Source organism: Rhincodon typus, chromosome 3, assembly GCF_021869965.1.
Source record: "Rhincodon typus isolate 14 chromosome 3, sRhiTyp1.1, whole genome shotgun sequence".
Taxonomy (NCBI): Eukaryota; Metazoa; Chordata; class Chondrichthyes; order Orectolobiformes; family Rhincodontidae; genus Rhincodon; species Rhincodon typus.
In genome coordinates this window covers 71,641,921-71,654,016 of record NC_063334.1, presented here as the reverse complement: position 1 = coordinate 71,654,016, position 12,096 = coordinate 71,641,921, and the positions used below count along the sequence as shown (strand labels likewise).

General features: G+C 41.4%; 1 protein-coding gene across 1 annotated transcript in view; it reads right to left on the bottom strand.

Annotated features, from left to right (window-relative positions):
* Window positions 1-11,490, bottom strand: part of trim36 (tripartite motif containing 36) — a 108,767-nt gene extending 97,277 nt beyond the window's left edge. The window contains exons 1-2 of the mRNA XM_048594919.1: window positions 11,256-11,490; window positions 9,665-9,914 (exon numbers count right to left, since the gene is read on the bottom strand). Of these exons, the coding sequence (XP_048450876.1) occupies window positions 9,665-9,914; window positions 11,256-11,318 (313 nt within the window). The 5' untranslated portion in view covers window positions 11,319-11,490. The remainder of the gene's footprint in view (window positions 1-9,664; window positions 9,915-11,255) is intronic.
* Between the last annotated feature and the right edge of the window lie 606 nt (window positions 11,491-12,096).

The window sequence follows — 12,096 nt, the reverse complement described above, 5'->3', positions numbered from 1 at the left end:
TGTACCTACCTCCTCCCTATAGTTTGCAATGGCTCAAGAGACAGCTTACCACCACCTCCTCAAGGGCTGCTAGGAATAGACAATAAATGCTGGCTTAGACAATGATGCCTTAACCTGTGAGTGATTTTTTTAAAAAATCATATTAATTCTACTTGATATTGAGTTGGTAAATATGGGCAGTGATAAAAGACAGACTTGTGTCACTGGATGCCTCTGAAGTTGGGGCAAAAGTTGGCTTCTTGGACATGATAAAGAGGGTTTTATCCTGTATCTAACTTGGATATATTTTACTTGAAGTAAATAAGAGTGCTTATTGCTGACTTTGTGTCAAAAGTGTTGAAATAAGAGAATTGCCATAATTAAAAAATCATCAAACAAACCAGTAAATTATATTTGTTTTAAAAATTTAGTTCCATATGAGGAAACTTAGAGCTAATCTTAGAAACATGATATCTTCATTCACATATCCATCCCCACTAGAGTAGATTACGGCAACTTTGACTAATAGATTTATTATATCTTTGTTTTTCATAATATCACGCCAGATAACAAAGTAATAAACATTAAATCTTTGTAGTCTTAGTTTAAGGCTGAGTGGAGCACTTTTCTAATAAACATCTTTGCGTCATTTGAACAGCATTGTGACTTTATCATTGTAGTTGTGGACTGTCCAATGAAATACCAGCAATATTGAAACAGCACTGGTACCTTGAAAGCTCAACCCACTCCATACCAAAAATAAGCATGGTGATCCTGGAAGAATAGAATCTTGGCTAATCCAACAATCCTCACAATCACTTGCCCCATCACCCTAATTCCTCTACTGATCAAGAGTCTATTTATCTCAGCTTTAAATATACACAAGGACTCAGTTCTCTGTGACAAGGAGTTCCTAAGACTCTCAACCTTCTAAGACAAGAAATTCCTCCTCATCTCAGTCTAAATTGGCTATGTTTAATTTTGAGACCATGCCTTCTGGTGCTAGATTCTTCCATGAGGGGAAACACCTCAGCATTTAGCCTGCCAAGCTCATTAAGCATCCTATATGTCTCATTGAAATCATCTCTCATTCTTCTAAACTCCAGTGAGCATAGTCCCAAACTGTTTAAGAAAATTCTCATCAGACAATCCCTGCATGCTGGGCATCATCCAAGTGAACCTTCTCTGAACTGCCTCCGATGAAATAATATCTTTGCCTCAATGAGGGGACCAAAATTTCTCACAGTACTCCAGATGTGGTCTCAGGTTGCAGGAAGTCTTCCCGACTGATATTCTTCAACCCCCTTGAAATAAAGGCCAACATTCCATTAGCCTTCCGGATTACCTGCTGTATCTGTGTGCTAGCTTTCTGTGTTTTATGCATAAGTCCTCCCTAGTCCCTTTGTATTGCAGCTTTCCACAGCTATTCTCCATTTAAATAACTCTCTTCTTTTGTTCTCCCTTCCAAGGGTCAACTTTTCATTTTCCCCTCATTATACTCCATTTGCCATCTTTTTGCCCACCGACTTAATCCTATCAATGTCTGATGTGTCCCTCTCAAAACCTGCCTTTCCACTTATTTTTGCAAATTTGGCTGCAGTGCATTCATTTGCTTCGTCCAAGTCATAATATATATTGTAAACATTTGCGGTCCCAGCACTGATCCCTGTGGAACCCCACGAGTTACAGGTCGCCAACCTTAAAAAGAACCCATAATTCCCACTCACTGTTTCCTGCCCATTAGCAAATTTTCTATCTGTGCCAATATACTACCTCCAACATCAAAATTTCCAAGTCTATCACCACATAAATAGTACTCTGCCATTCTGCTTTTCCAGCTGAAGTGGACAACTTCTCACTTACACACATTATACTGCATCTGCAATGTAATTGCCTACACATTCAACTGATCTAAATCACCCTGAAGCCTCTTTATATCCTCCTTGCTGCTCACAATCCAACCTTGTTTTGTGTCATCACTGAACTTGGGAATGCTTTGTTTGATTACTTCACTTAAATGGTTAACATATATGTATTGTGAGTAGCTGGGACACAAGCACTGAACCCCCACTCAACACCACCTTCCACTCTGAAAAAAATAACATATCTTGCTACTCTGTTTCTTGTCTGTATGTGAAAGTTTATCAAACTTTAAACCAAATCATAAAGATGTGCTGCACAAAAGGAATCACTACCTACAGACTATCTTTTGTTTGGTCCCCTATGTAGGTTGGTGCTGGTTAATGGGTACATTGTCGTTCTACATGTAAAGCAACTGATTCTCAACGGCATGTAGGGATGGGCAACAAATGTAGACACTGCCAGCAATGTTCACATCCAATGAATGACTTAAACAAAGCTATTTGGATCAAAAGGGAAAGGCAGTTTTTTTTTATTTTTGCAGAAGACAGAAATATTCTCTTAGAATCCCACTGAAGAAGTCAGCCATTTCTAATGTAACCTTGCAAAATATAATACCATAATGCACATTGTAATCTAATTTTTGGTTAGATAAGTAATCCATTTCCTTAATGTCTCATTTATTTCCCTTATCACATTACAGATCTCACACTAACTCTGAATCATATTGAAGGGATAATAGCATTTCTTCAGATATTTTCAGGTACGATCATTTCCGGTGCAGACTCCTCAAAAAAATCAACTCCTGATTTGCATGTGGCATTTGCCCTTTCAAGGCTGAGGGACAGGTTTTCCTTGGATACATACTATCCTGGTTTTACGGTTAAAGTTGAAAAAGAAACTAAAAAGAAAACAGCTAAAGCTAAATATTCATTCTCAGGTCCCAATCTGGTCAGAGGCTGAATTCCACATAGCATTCGGAGGTGGCCATAGCATGGCCTTGGAGAAGATTTTCAAGGCTTGCTTCAGAAACCGTCCAATTAAGAATGGAGGGCAGCCTCCACATCTGGAAGGTCCGTTGCAATCAGCTGAGGCTCTGAGGTGTTGACAAAACATTGGGAAAAGGTGTCCTCTGCTGCTGTAGGTGGGGGCAATGGGGCCAGTTATCCTCAAAACAGAGGTGCCGCATATAATGTGGTCACGGTTGTCATGATAGCAGAAAGGGAGCCCTCCACAGGACGGCTTATGGCAATTGTTATGGCCCTCACAGCACAGTAGATTCCTGCTGGCCTTCTTTGCAGGATGTACCTCTGGCCCATTCCAACCAGTCTGCTGCAACAAGACCACCACCTTTCAATCTACAAACTCCAGCACGGACAAATGGGAGCAGGTCTACCATTTTGAAAATTCAGATAGTGTGTAAGGAATGCCTCAAGTGGCAATTATCTAAGTGGATACTAGTCTCAGGAAGCATCAAGTGGTGGTTATGTTACTGGACCAGTCATCCAGGTTGTATCTAATAATCTGAAGAATATGACTTAAAATCCCATCATGAAAATTTGAGAACTTTGAATTCAGTTTAGAGATTTGAAAATAAATGCTGCTGTCAGTATAAATGATTATAAAGCTGTCAAGAGTGTAAGAAAAACTCAATTCTTTCACTGTTGTTTTTCTGGGAAGGTCTGTCTTCCTTACCTGGTCTGATCTAAATGTAGTTGCATTTCCAAACCAGTGAGCTTGACACTTAACTGACCCCTGAAGTGGGCTCATAAACCATTCTATGGTTTCAAACTGTGAAGGTATTACTACTATCTCAGAGAATTTGGGTAATAAATAGTGGTCTCATCACCAATACTGACATTCAAAGAATGAAGAGAAGTTATGCAGTATTTTAAAATTTATCATGTCTGATTTAGACCAGGTATACTGCATGGCTAGGTGATGGTGTATGGGCAATGTCCTTGACCAAATCTTCTCATAGGACAGGTTAATGCTCTGGAGATGCAGATTCAAATCCAATCACAGAAACCGGTGGAATTAAAATTCAATTAATAAATCTGGAATGTAAAGCTAGTCTCAGTAAAGGTGACTATGACAGCTATCTTAATTGTTGTTAAAACCTATCTAACACACTGATAAAGACCAAAAGAACTGCAGATGCTGTAAATCAGAGACAAAAATATAAATTGCTGGAAAAGTTCAGCAGGTCTGGCAGCATCTGTAAGAGAAATCAGAGATAACGTTTCGGGTTGAGTGACCAGTTCTGGGGAAGGGTCACTTGTCTGGAAACGTTAACTCTGATTTCTCTCCACAGATGCTGCCAGACCTGCAGAACTTGTCCAGCAATTTCTATCTTTGTCTCCAATTCACTCATGTCCTTTAGGGAAGGAAATCCAGCATCTTGACCAGGTAGGTGATTTCAGGCCCACAGCATTGTTAAAGGCTTTTAACTGCCTTCTGCAATTGCTGCCATTGGCAGCAAGGTCTATATTTCAGGACAGGAACTTTGATTACAAAATATTTCCTCACATACCTTGCCTCTAGTTGCATGAAATGAAACTGATGTTTAAAAAGAGGCTATGCAATTCAGATAGATATTCTGTAAGTTCAGAGAAGACTCGATTCTAGATCATCCATCTATAAAAAAAACTGTATTACCCTCACAACAACATACAACAATGTTTTTACGAATTTTGTCACCACTCCCATGCCAATAAGGAGGATAGAGTACACGGTCAGCTATACAGTGCTGTCCTGTCAGTGATAGACAATACAATAGTTATTCACCCTAGGTGAAAGTGAGCTTGGAGACAGATGTGCCAACAATTTCTCACAGGCAGCCCTCCAAATGCCTGTGAAATGTTAATGGCAGAAGACAACTGGCAAAACATCACCACCTGTAACCTTAAAGCAGATGCCGTTTTAGATGTTCCTGTATTGTTTAATAAACTGAGCTACAGTTATATTACAGTCGGGGTGAAGCCAAATGATATAAGATCACCTCAGCGACTTGCTTTAATGGACAAAACAATGAGATGTTCTGATCTCCTCAATATAACTTCCTGATATGTACTCACACCATGCAACGCTTTGGGTCTGGACAATTTATTTAAATTTATGAAAATAATCCATGAAAATTGATCCCATGTCCTAATGGTGTATAATACCATATAATTGTATAATGTTGTATAATGTCACAATTATAATATTTTAAAACTTTTCTTTAATATTAAGCTGAAAACTTAGAAAAACTTCCAACATTTAGTGGAGAGGATTTTTTTTAAGAATAAACACAAAAAATTAGCACAGCAGATACATTTTTAAAATCTAATCATGGGATGTAGGCATTGCTGGCATGGCCAGCATTTATTGCCCATTGCTCCTGATAAGGTGGTGGTGAGCTGCCTTCTTGAATGCTACAGTCCATGTGTTGTAGGTACACCTATAAAGTCATTAGGGAAGGGTTTCCAGGATTTTCCCAATGGACAAATCCAATCTGGCCAATTATGAATGCAAGAAAGCAGAGCAATCAAAAGTGCATTTGTAATTCTGGTTAAGGTATAGGTTATTAGAGATACAGTGGTAAACATTTAAGGGGCTATTCCACAAGGAGCAAAATAGATAATTCCACTAAAGAAGAAATCATCTAAGGGACAGAGCCACCATCTGTGGTTAACTAAAAAAGTAAAAAATAGTATCAAACTCAAAAATAAAGAAATTTAATTGTGCAAAGATAGGTGACAGTTCAGAAGATTCAGCAGAATATAAAAAGCAGCAAATAATTACTGTAAGATTGATAAGTATATGAGAGGAAGTTAGACAAAAATATAAAAACAGATAAAAAAAGTTTCCTTATATATTTAAAAATCAGTGAACAAAGTCAGAGTTTTTCCGATAGAAAATGAGTGTGGGAAATCACTAATAGATGATAAAAAGATGGCAAATGAATTAAACAGATATTTTATGTCAGTCTTTACAACAGAGGATATAAGTAACATCAGAGATAGCTGTAAATCAAAAATTGAAAGGGAGGGAGGAACTCAGGAAAATTACAATTACAAGGGAAGTAGTACTGAGAAAATTGTTGGAACTGCGAATTGACAAGTCCCCAGGTCCTGATGGATTTTATCCTAAAGTATTAAAAGAAAGATTGCGAGATACTTGAAGTGTTGATTTTAATTTTCAAAAACTCATTAGATTTAGGAAAGATTCTTTTAGATTGGAAAATAGCTAATGAGGGAGGGAGACAGAAAGCAGGAAACTACAGGGCAGTTTGCTTATAACATCCGTCACGGGGAAAATGTTAGATGCTATTATTCAAGTTGTTGGATAAGTTCAAGGTAATGAAAATGGTTTTGTAAAAGGGAAATCATGTTCAATTAATCTGTTGGAAGTCTTTGATGCAGTAACTTGTGTTGTAGATAAAGGCATGCATAATGGATGTATTGTATTTATATTTCAAGAAGGCATTTGATCAGGTGCCACAGCAAAGGTTATTGCAGAAAATAAAAGCTCATGGAATAGAGGATATAAAATAAGGCATGGACAGACAACTGGTTAGCTAATAGGAAGCAGAGAGTAGGAATAAGTGGGTCTTTTTCAGGCTTGCCAGATAGATGTCACAAGCAGTGTGCATAAGGTAGGGGCTGAGGCCTCAACAATTTGCAATTTATGTAAATGACTTTGATGAAGGGACTGAAAGTATGATTGCTAAATTTCTGATGACACAAAGATAGGGAGGAAAGCATTGTAAAGAGAACATGCATAAGGAGCCTACAAAGGGATATATACATAGGTTGTGAGTGGACAAAGATCTGGCAAATGGAGGACAATGTAGGAAAGTGTGAAATTGACCATTTTGGCGAAAGACCAAAAATGAGCTATATTATCTCAATGGTGAGAGATTGCAGAGCTCTGAGAGGCAGAGAGATCTCGATGTCCTAATGCATGAATTACAGAAGGTTAGTATGCAGGCACAGAAAGTAATCAGGAAAGCTAATACAATGTTATGGCTTATTGCGAGGTGAATTGAATGCAAGAGCAGGGAGGTTATGCTTCAATTATACAGGGCATTGGAGAGATAGCATCTGGAGGGGCTATGGAACGGATGTTTCCTCTTGTGGGAGAATCTAGAACTAAGGATCATTAAAAATAAGGGAGCATCATTTTAAGACAAATTTGAGGGAAACCTTTTCTCTTGAGGGTTGTGATTTTTGGAATTCCTTTCCTCAAAAGCCAGTGGATGCGGAATCTTTAAATATTTTTAAGGCAGAGGTAGATAGATTCTTGATTATCAAGCAGATGCAAGATTATTGGGGATATGCAGGAAAGTAGAGTTGAAGTTAAAATCAGATCAGCTATTGAATGGCGAGGCAAGTTTGAAGGGCCAAGTGGTCTACTCTTGTTCTTTATTCATAGGCTTGTATGTATGCGCCCCATTACTGGGAATGGAGATGTTTGTTGAGTCTCCTCTCCCTCCTTCAATGAGTTATTTAATTGTTCACCAACATTCATGATTATATATGATAACATTATAGAACTTAGATCTGATGGTTGTTGAATCGCTTCACTCTGTCACTTGCTGCTTGTGATGTTTGTCACACAAGTTGTCTTGTTTTGGAACTTCACCAGACGTACACCTCATTTTCAGGTATGCCTGGTGCTGCTCCTGGCTTTCCCTCCTGCACTATCCATTGAACCAGGGTGGATTCCCTGGTTTGATAGTATTGGTTGTGGGGGCATATGCTAGGCCAAGAGGTTGCAGATAGTGCTGGAGTCCAATTCTGCTGCAGTTGATGGCCCATAGTGCTGCACAGAAGACCAATCTTGAGCTGCTCGATCTGTTCAAAGTCTATCACACTTATCACAGTGATAGTGCCACAGTATGAAAACTGAACTTTGTTGTCACTCATACTAATATGGTCATACACAGGTGCATCTGCAACAGGCAGATTGATGAAGGCAAAGTGAGGAATGTTTTTCCCTTTTGTCAGTTCGCTCATCACCTGCTGCAGACACAATTTAGGATTTCTTTGAAATCACAAGCTTTCGGTGAAGTGACCTTCTGCTCTTGTCCACCCCTGTCCAACACCAGCACCTCCACATCACATTTAGCAGAGTTGCTGAGCCAGTCTTGGTGATGGACACTGAAATTCCCTACTATTTTCTTCGCCCTTGCTATCCATAGTGTTTCCTCCAAGTGCTGTTCAGCATGGAAAAGGCTGATTCATCAGGTGAGGTGTGTGTGTCTGTATGTGTGTGTGTGTATGTGAGGGTGTGGTGGTGTGGTATGTGGTGATCAGCTGGAGGTTTACTCGTCCATGTTTGACTGATGCCATGATACATCATGGGATCTAGAGTCAATGGTGAGGACTAAAGTGAAGACTACTATAGGAGACTACCAAGCAGTGTAATTTTATAGAGTGCGTGAATATACAGTATGTATTACTGCTCTGAGAGTAGTAACTGCAGAGTACTATTTACATCTAACCCTATCAGGTTTAAGTTGCAGGCTAGGAACCAGCTTACTGCTTTTGACCGGGCTCAGTGCTACCTTTGTGGAGTTTTACAGAGCATGACTCTCAGATGAAAGTCTTAAAAGAACTGTGAGCACAGTGGAAGTGTGTGCATTCTCAAAGCATGTGAAAGCTGATGGAGATTAAGTTTTCAAAGTTTCTAGGAGGCACACGAACTCTGGTGAGCTTTTTTAACCTGGGACTATGCAGCTCCCTTGCGAATTATCATTCCATGGTCTCTTCCTGCTGTGTTCTAGGAACTGCTCATCCCAGGATTGATGTGGAGGTGCCGGTGTTGCACTGGGGTGGACAAAGTCGGAAATCACACAACACCAGGTTATAGACCAACAGGTTTATTTGAAATCACAAGCTTTCGGAGCGCTGCTCCTTCATCAGGTGAAGTCTTCAGGTGAAGGAGCAGCACTCCAAAATTTTTTGATTTCAAATAAACCTGTTAGACTATATATGGTGTTGTGTGACTTCTGACATTCCAGGATTGTTATAGCTGGGCTAACCTGTTCCACCAATCAGTTAAGTCACATTTCATCTTTATCTTAACTCCATTTACCTGCATAAATTTAATCTCCCTCAATACCCTCGACCAACAAAAATCTGACAACCTCAGTTTTGAAATGATCAATTAACCTAGCATTGAGAGTTCTTCCAATGGAAAGAATTTCTGATTTCCAATGCCCTTTGTATTAAGAAATGTTACCTGGCAGTACCCCCTGAAATGGCTTAATTCTTATTTTATGGTCGTTGCCTTTGATTTCTGTTATCATCTTCATATACGGGAAATAATTTATTTCTGTCTGTTACCTTAAATCCTTCAAATCATCTTAAACGCCTCAGATCACCCTCAACATTGGATAATTACTGGAATATAACCTTGGTCTATGCAACTTGTTCTCGTCAATTAAGCTTTACAGCCCCAATGGTGAGGACTAAAATGAAGACCACACTAGGAACCTCCAAAGCAGTCTAGTTTTATGTAGCGTGTGAATATACAGACTGTGCTACTAGTTTAATAACTGCAGAGTGCCGTTTACATTTAAGCCTAGCTAGGAGCCGGCTCACTAGTTTCTGATGAACCTGTACTGCTCTCCTTTAGAGCAGGTTGGGGCCTCACCTTGTATTTCGTTGTTTTTTGCAAAATAGAAAGCTGCAGAAGCTGGAATTCTAAGGCAAAAGTAAAAAAAAATGCTGGAAACACTCAACAGGTCGGTCAATGGAGTGTTTCCCATCCCTGGCCAGCAAACGCCCACAGGTGGAAGCTGTTGCTGTGGGTCACGCCTGGGACTGGCACCTACCTGTCCTAGTGAGTCTATCGAGCCTCTCGACACTGGCCGAGGAGAGGCGGCGGTTCCGGGGGCTGCTGACTGGTGTGGCCGGGTTGGAGAACTCCGAGTCCAGCTCGGTGACCGCATCGTCCCGGAACAGCAGCAACTCTTTGGCGCATTTGTGGCAGACACTGTGCTGGCAGGGAAGGATCAGGGGGTGAGTGAAGAGCTCCTTACAGCACGGGCAGATCAATTCCCGCTCTATGTTCTTAATGGGAACCTGCAAGAAAAGGGACGAGGAGACAATTATCCAAGCCCTGCGCTGCTTCTAAACAACCAAACTCCAGGCATTCTCATATGAAAACCTGCTAAAAGCTCCGGGCGTTTATTTACACAGGTCAACACTCACGTCAATTCTTTAATATATAGAAACGTTTCTTTTAAAACAAATGTGAATCATATATAACAGTAATAAGCAAGACATTGAGAAATGATCCAATCTGCGCTGAGCATGACGGCAAGAGGAAACAGTTACAAATATTTCCCATTATCAAGTGCTGAAGGAGTGAAAAGTGATCAATATGTGGCTGCTGGGTGGAGAGCAGGGCGATGAGAAACTAATCCCACTCAGAGCGAGTTTGTTCAATACAGAGACAGATAGTCTCGGAGTCCGGTTTGTGAGTCTATGTGTCTGAACGAGATTAGTCTGATTTGTGTCTGCGTGTGTGTATGTGCGTGAGTGTATGTGCTTGGGTTTCAGTGTGTATGTGTGATGTATCCGCCTTTGTGTCTGTGTGGTGGTGTCTATGTGTGTAAGTGTGTGTGTGTCTTTGTGTGTCTGTGAGTTTGTGTGTGGTGTGCGGTGTTTCGGTGTAATTGTGTGGTGTCTATGAGTAAGTGTGCATGCGTAAGTGTGTATAGTGTCTGTATGTGTGTATTTGTGTAAATGTGTGTCTGTGTGTGTGTTGTCGGTTCTGTAAACGTTTTACCATACTCCACTGCCGGAAGTTACTACTGGTATATTTACGCGTTTTAACCGACACGGTTCACACAGTTACTGGACCTGTCACAGCGGCGTGATGGAAATGGGAAGGACCCCGGATCCGATTAGCAAGCAATCTTATCAGAAGGGAAAACTGAGCTGAAGGAAAGTTGGCCATGGAACCGTTGGAAACTGTGAACATAAAGCTGTAGTCAGTAATACAAGCGCCTGTCTTAGGATCGGCTCGATGTGACAGATCAGAGGGTTCAGATCAAGTTCTGCACTGATGGTGGAAGTAACTGGGATGAGATGAAATGCAGAGGCTAACGGGGATTACCCCATAGATAGACTGTGGTTACAGAGCTGGTGCAGGGAGGTGTGTACACACAGTCCGGTGGGACTAAAGCGGACATGAGAAAGGAACTCATTCAGGCAACAGCCGCCAGAGAGGAGCAGCTCAGAGCCAGACTGTGTGTGTGTGTTTGTGTCTGTGTGTGTGAGAGAGAGAGAGAGAGAGAGAAAGCTGGGACCAGCGCCTCGCAGATTGAAGGAGACAGACGGGGGATAATTGACTGTGTTCACTACAAACAGGTTTGGATGGAGTAAAGCTGTCGCTTGTCCTGCTGTTATACCACCTACCTCGCCTCTGGAGATCCTGTCAACGATGAATCCAAACTCACTGATATCATCAGAATCGGACATGCTGCTTGGTTAAAGGCACTTTCCTGGAAAGAAGCCAGTCGGAGATGAAGTCAGTGGAGTCGGGGAACAGTCAGGTTGCTGAGCTCCGAGCACCTACTGAAACCGCCCTGAAATCCTTAGCTCGGCCTCAACTCCAGCACTTTCCTGAATGTAAAACCCCGCCCCAGGGTGACCGCCGAGGGCGGGGTGTGGAGATATTCCCGAACCAACCGGCGGAATGACGGCTAACATCCGCTGCTCACTCACTCGCTAACACTTGTGCTAACAGATGGCAGCATTAGACTAATGGGTTTAGCACAAAGCTCTGTCTCTCAAGGCTTTCAGGGGAACCATCAGCAGTGCTCCGCACCTCTGGTCACCTTCAAATGGACTGAAAGTCATTAAAACCACAGTTTCAGGACCACTGGAAATTTCATGCCCTGGGTTCAGGACCGCAGATAGCACCAGGAACGGATGTAACTCGCAGTGGGTTTTCAGAATATTACAACAGGAAGTATTCAAATGGAATGGAGCTCTCTCCCTTTCCCAGCGGGGTTAAACAGTGGATAGAGTGCAGGCAGTATCTCGGTGTGAAAGCTTGCAGCCAAGGTGGGCTGCTCAAAGTCAGACACATTGAGTAGGAGACCGACAGGAAGACAATGTATCTTTGTGAGAGGTTTAGTTACAGTCTACCAGGGCCAGGTTGAGACGGTTTAGCGATTCGCTGATCCGTTCATTTCCAGCCGCTGAGCTGTGTATCTCAGCGGCACAGCCTCGCCCAGATCTCTCACAGCACGGC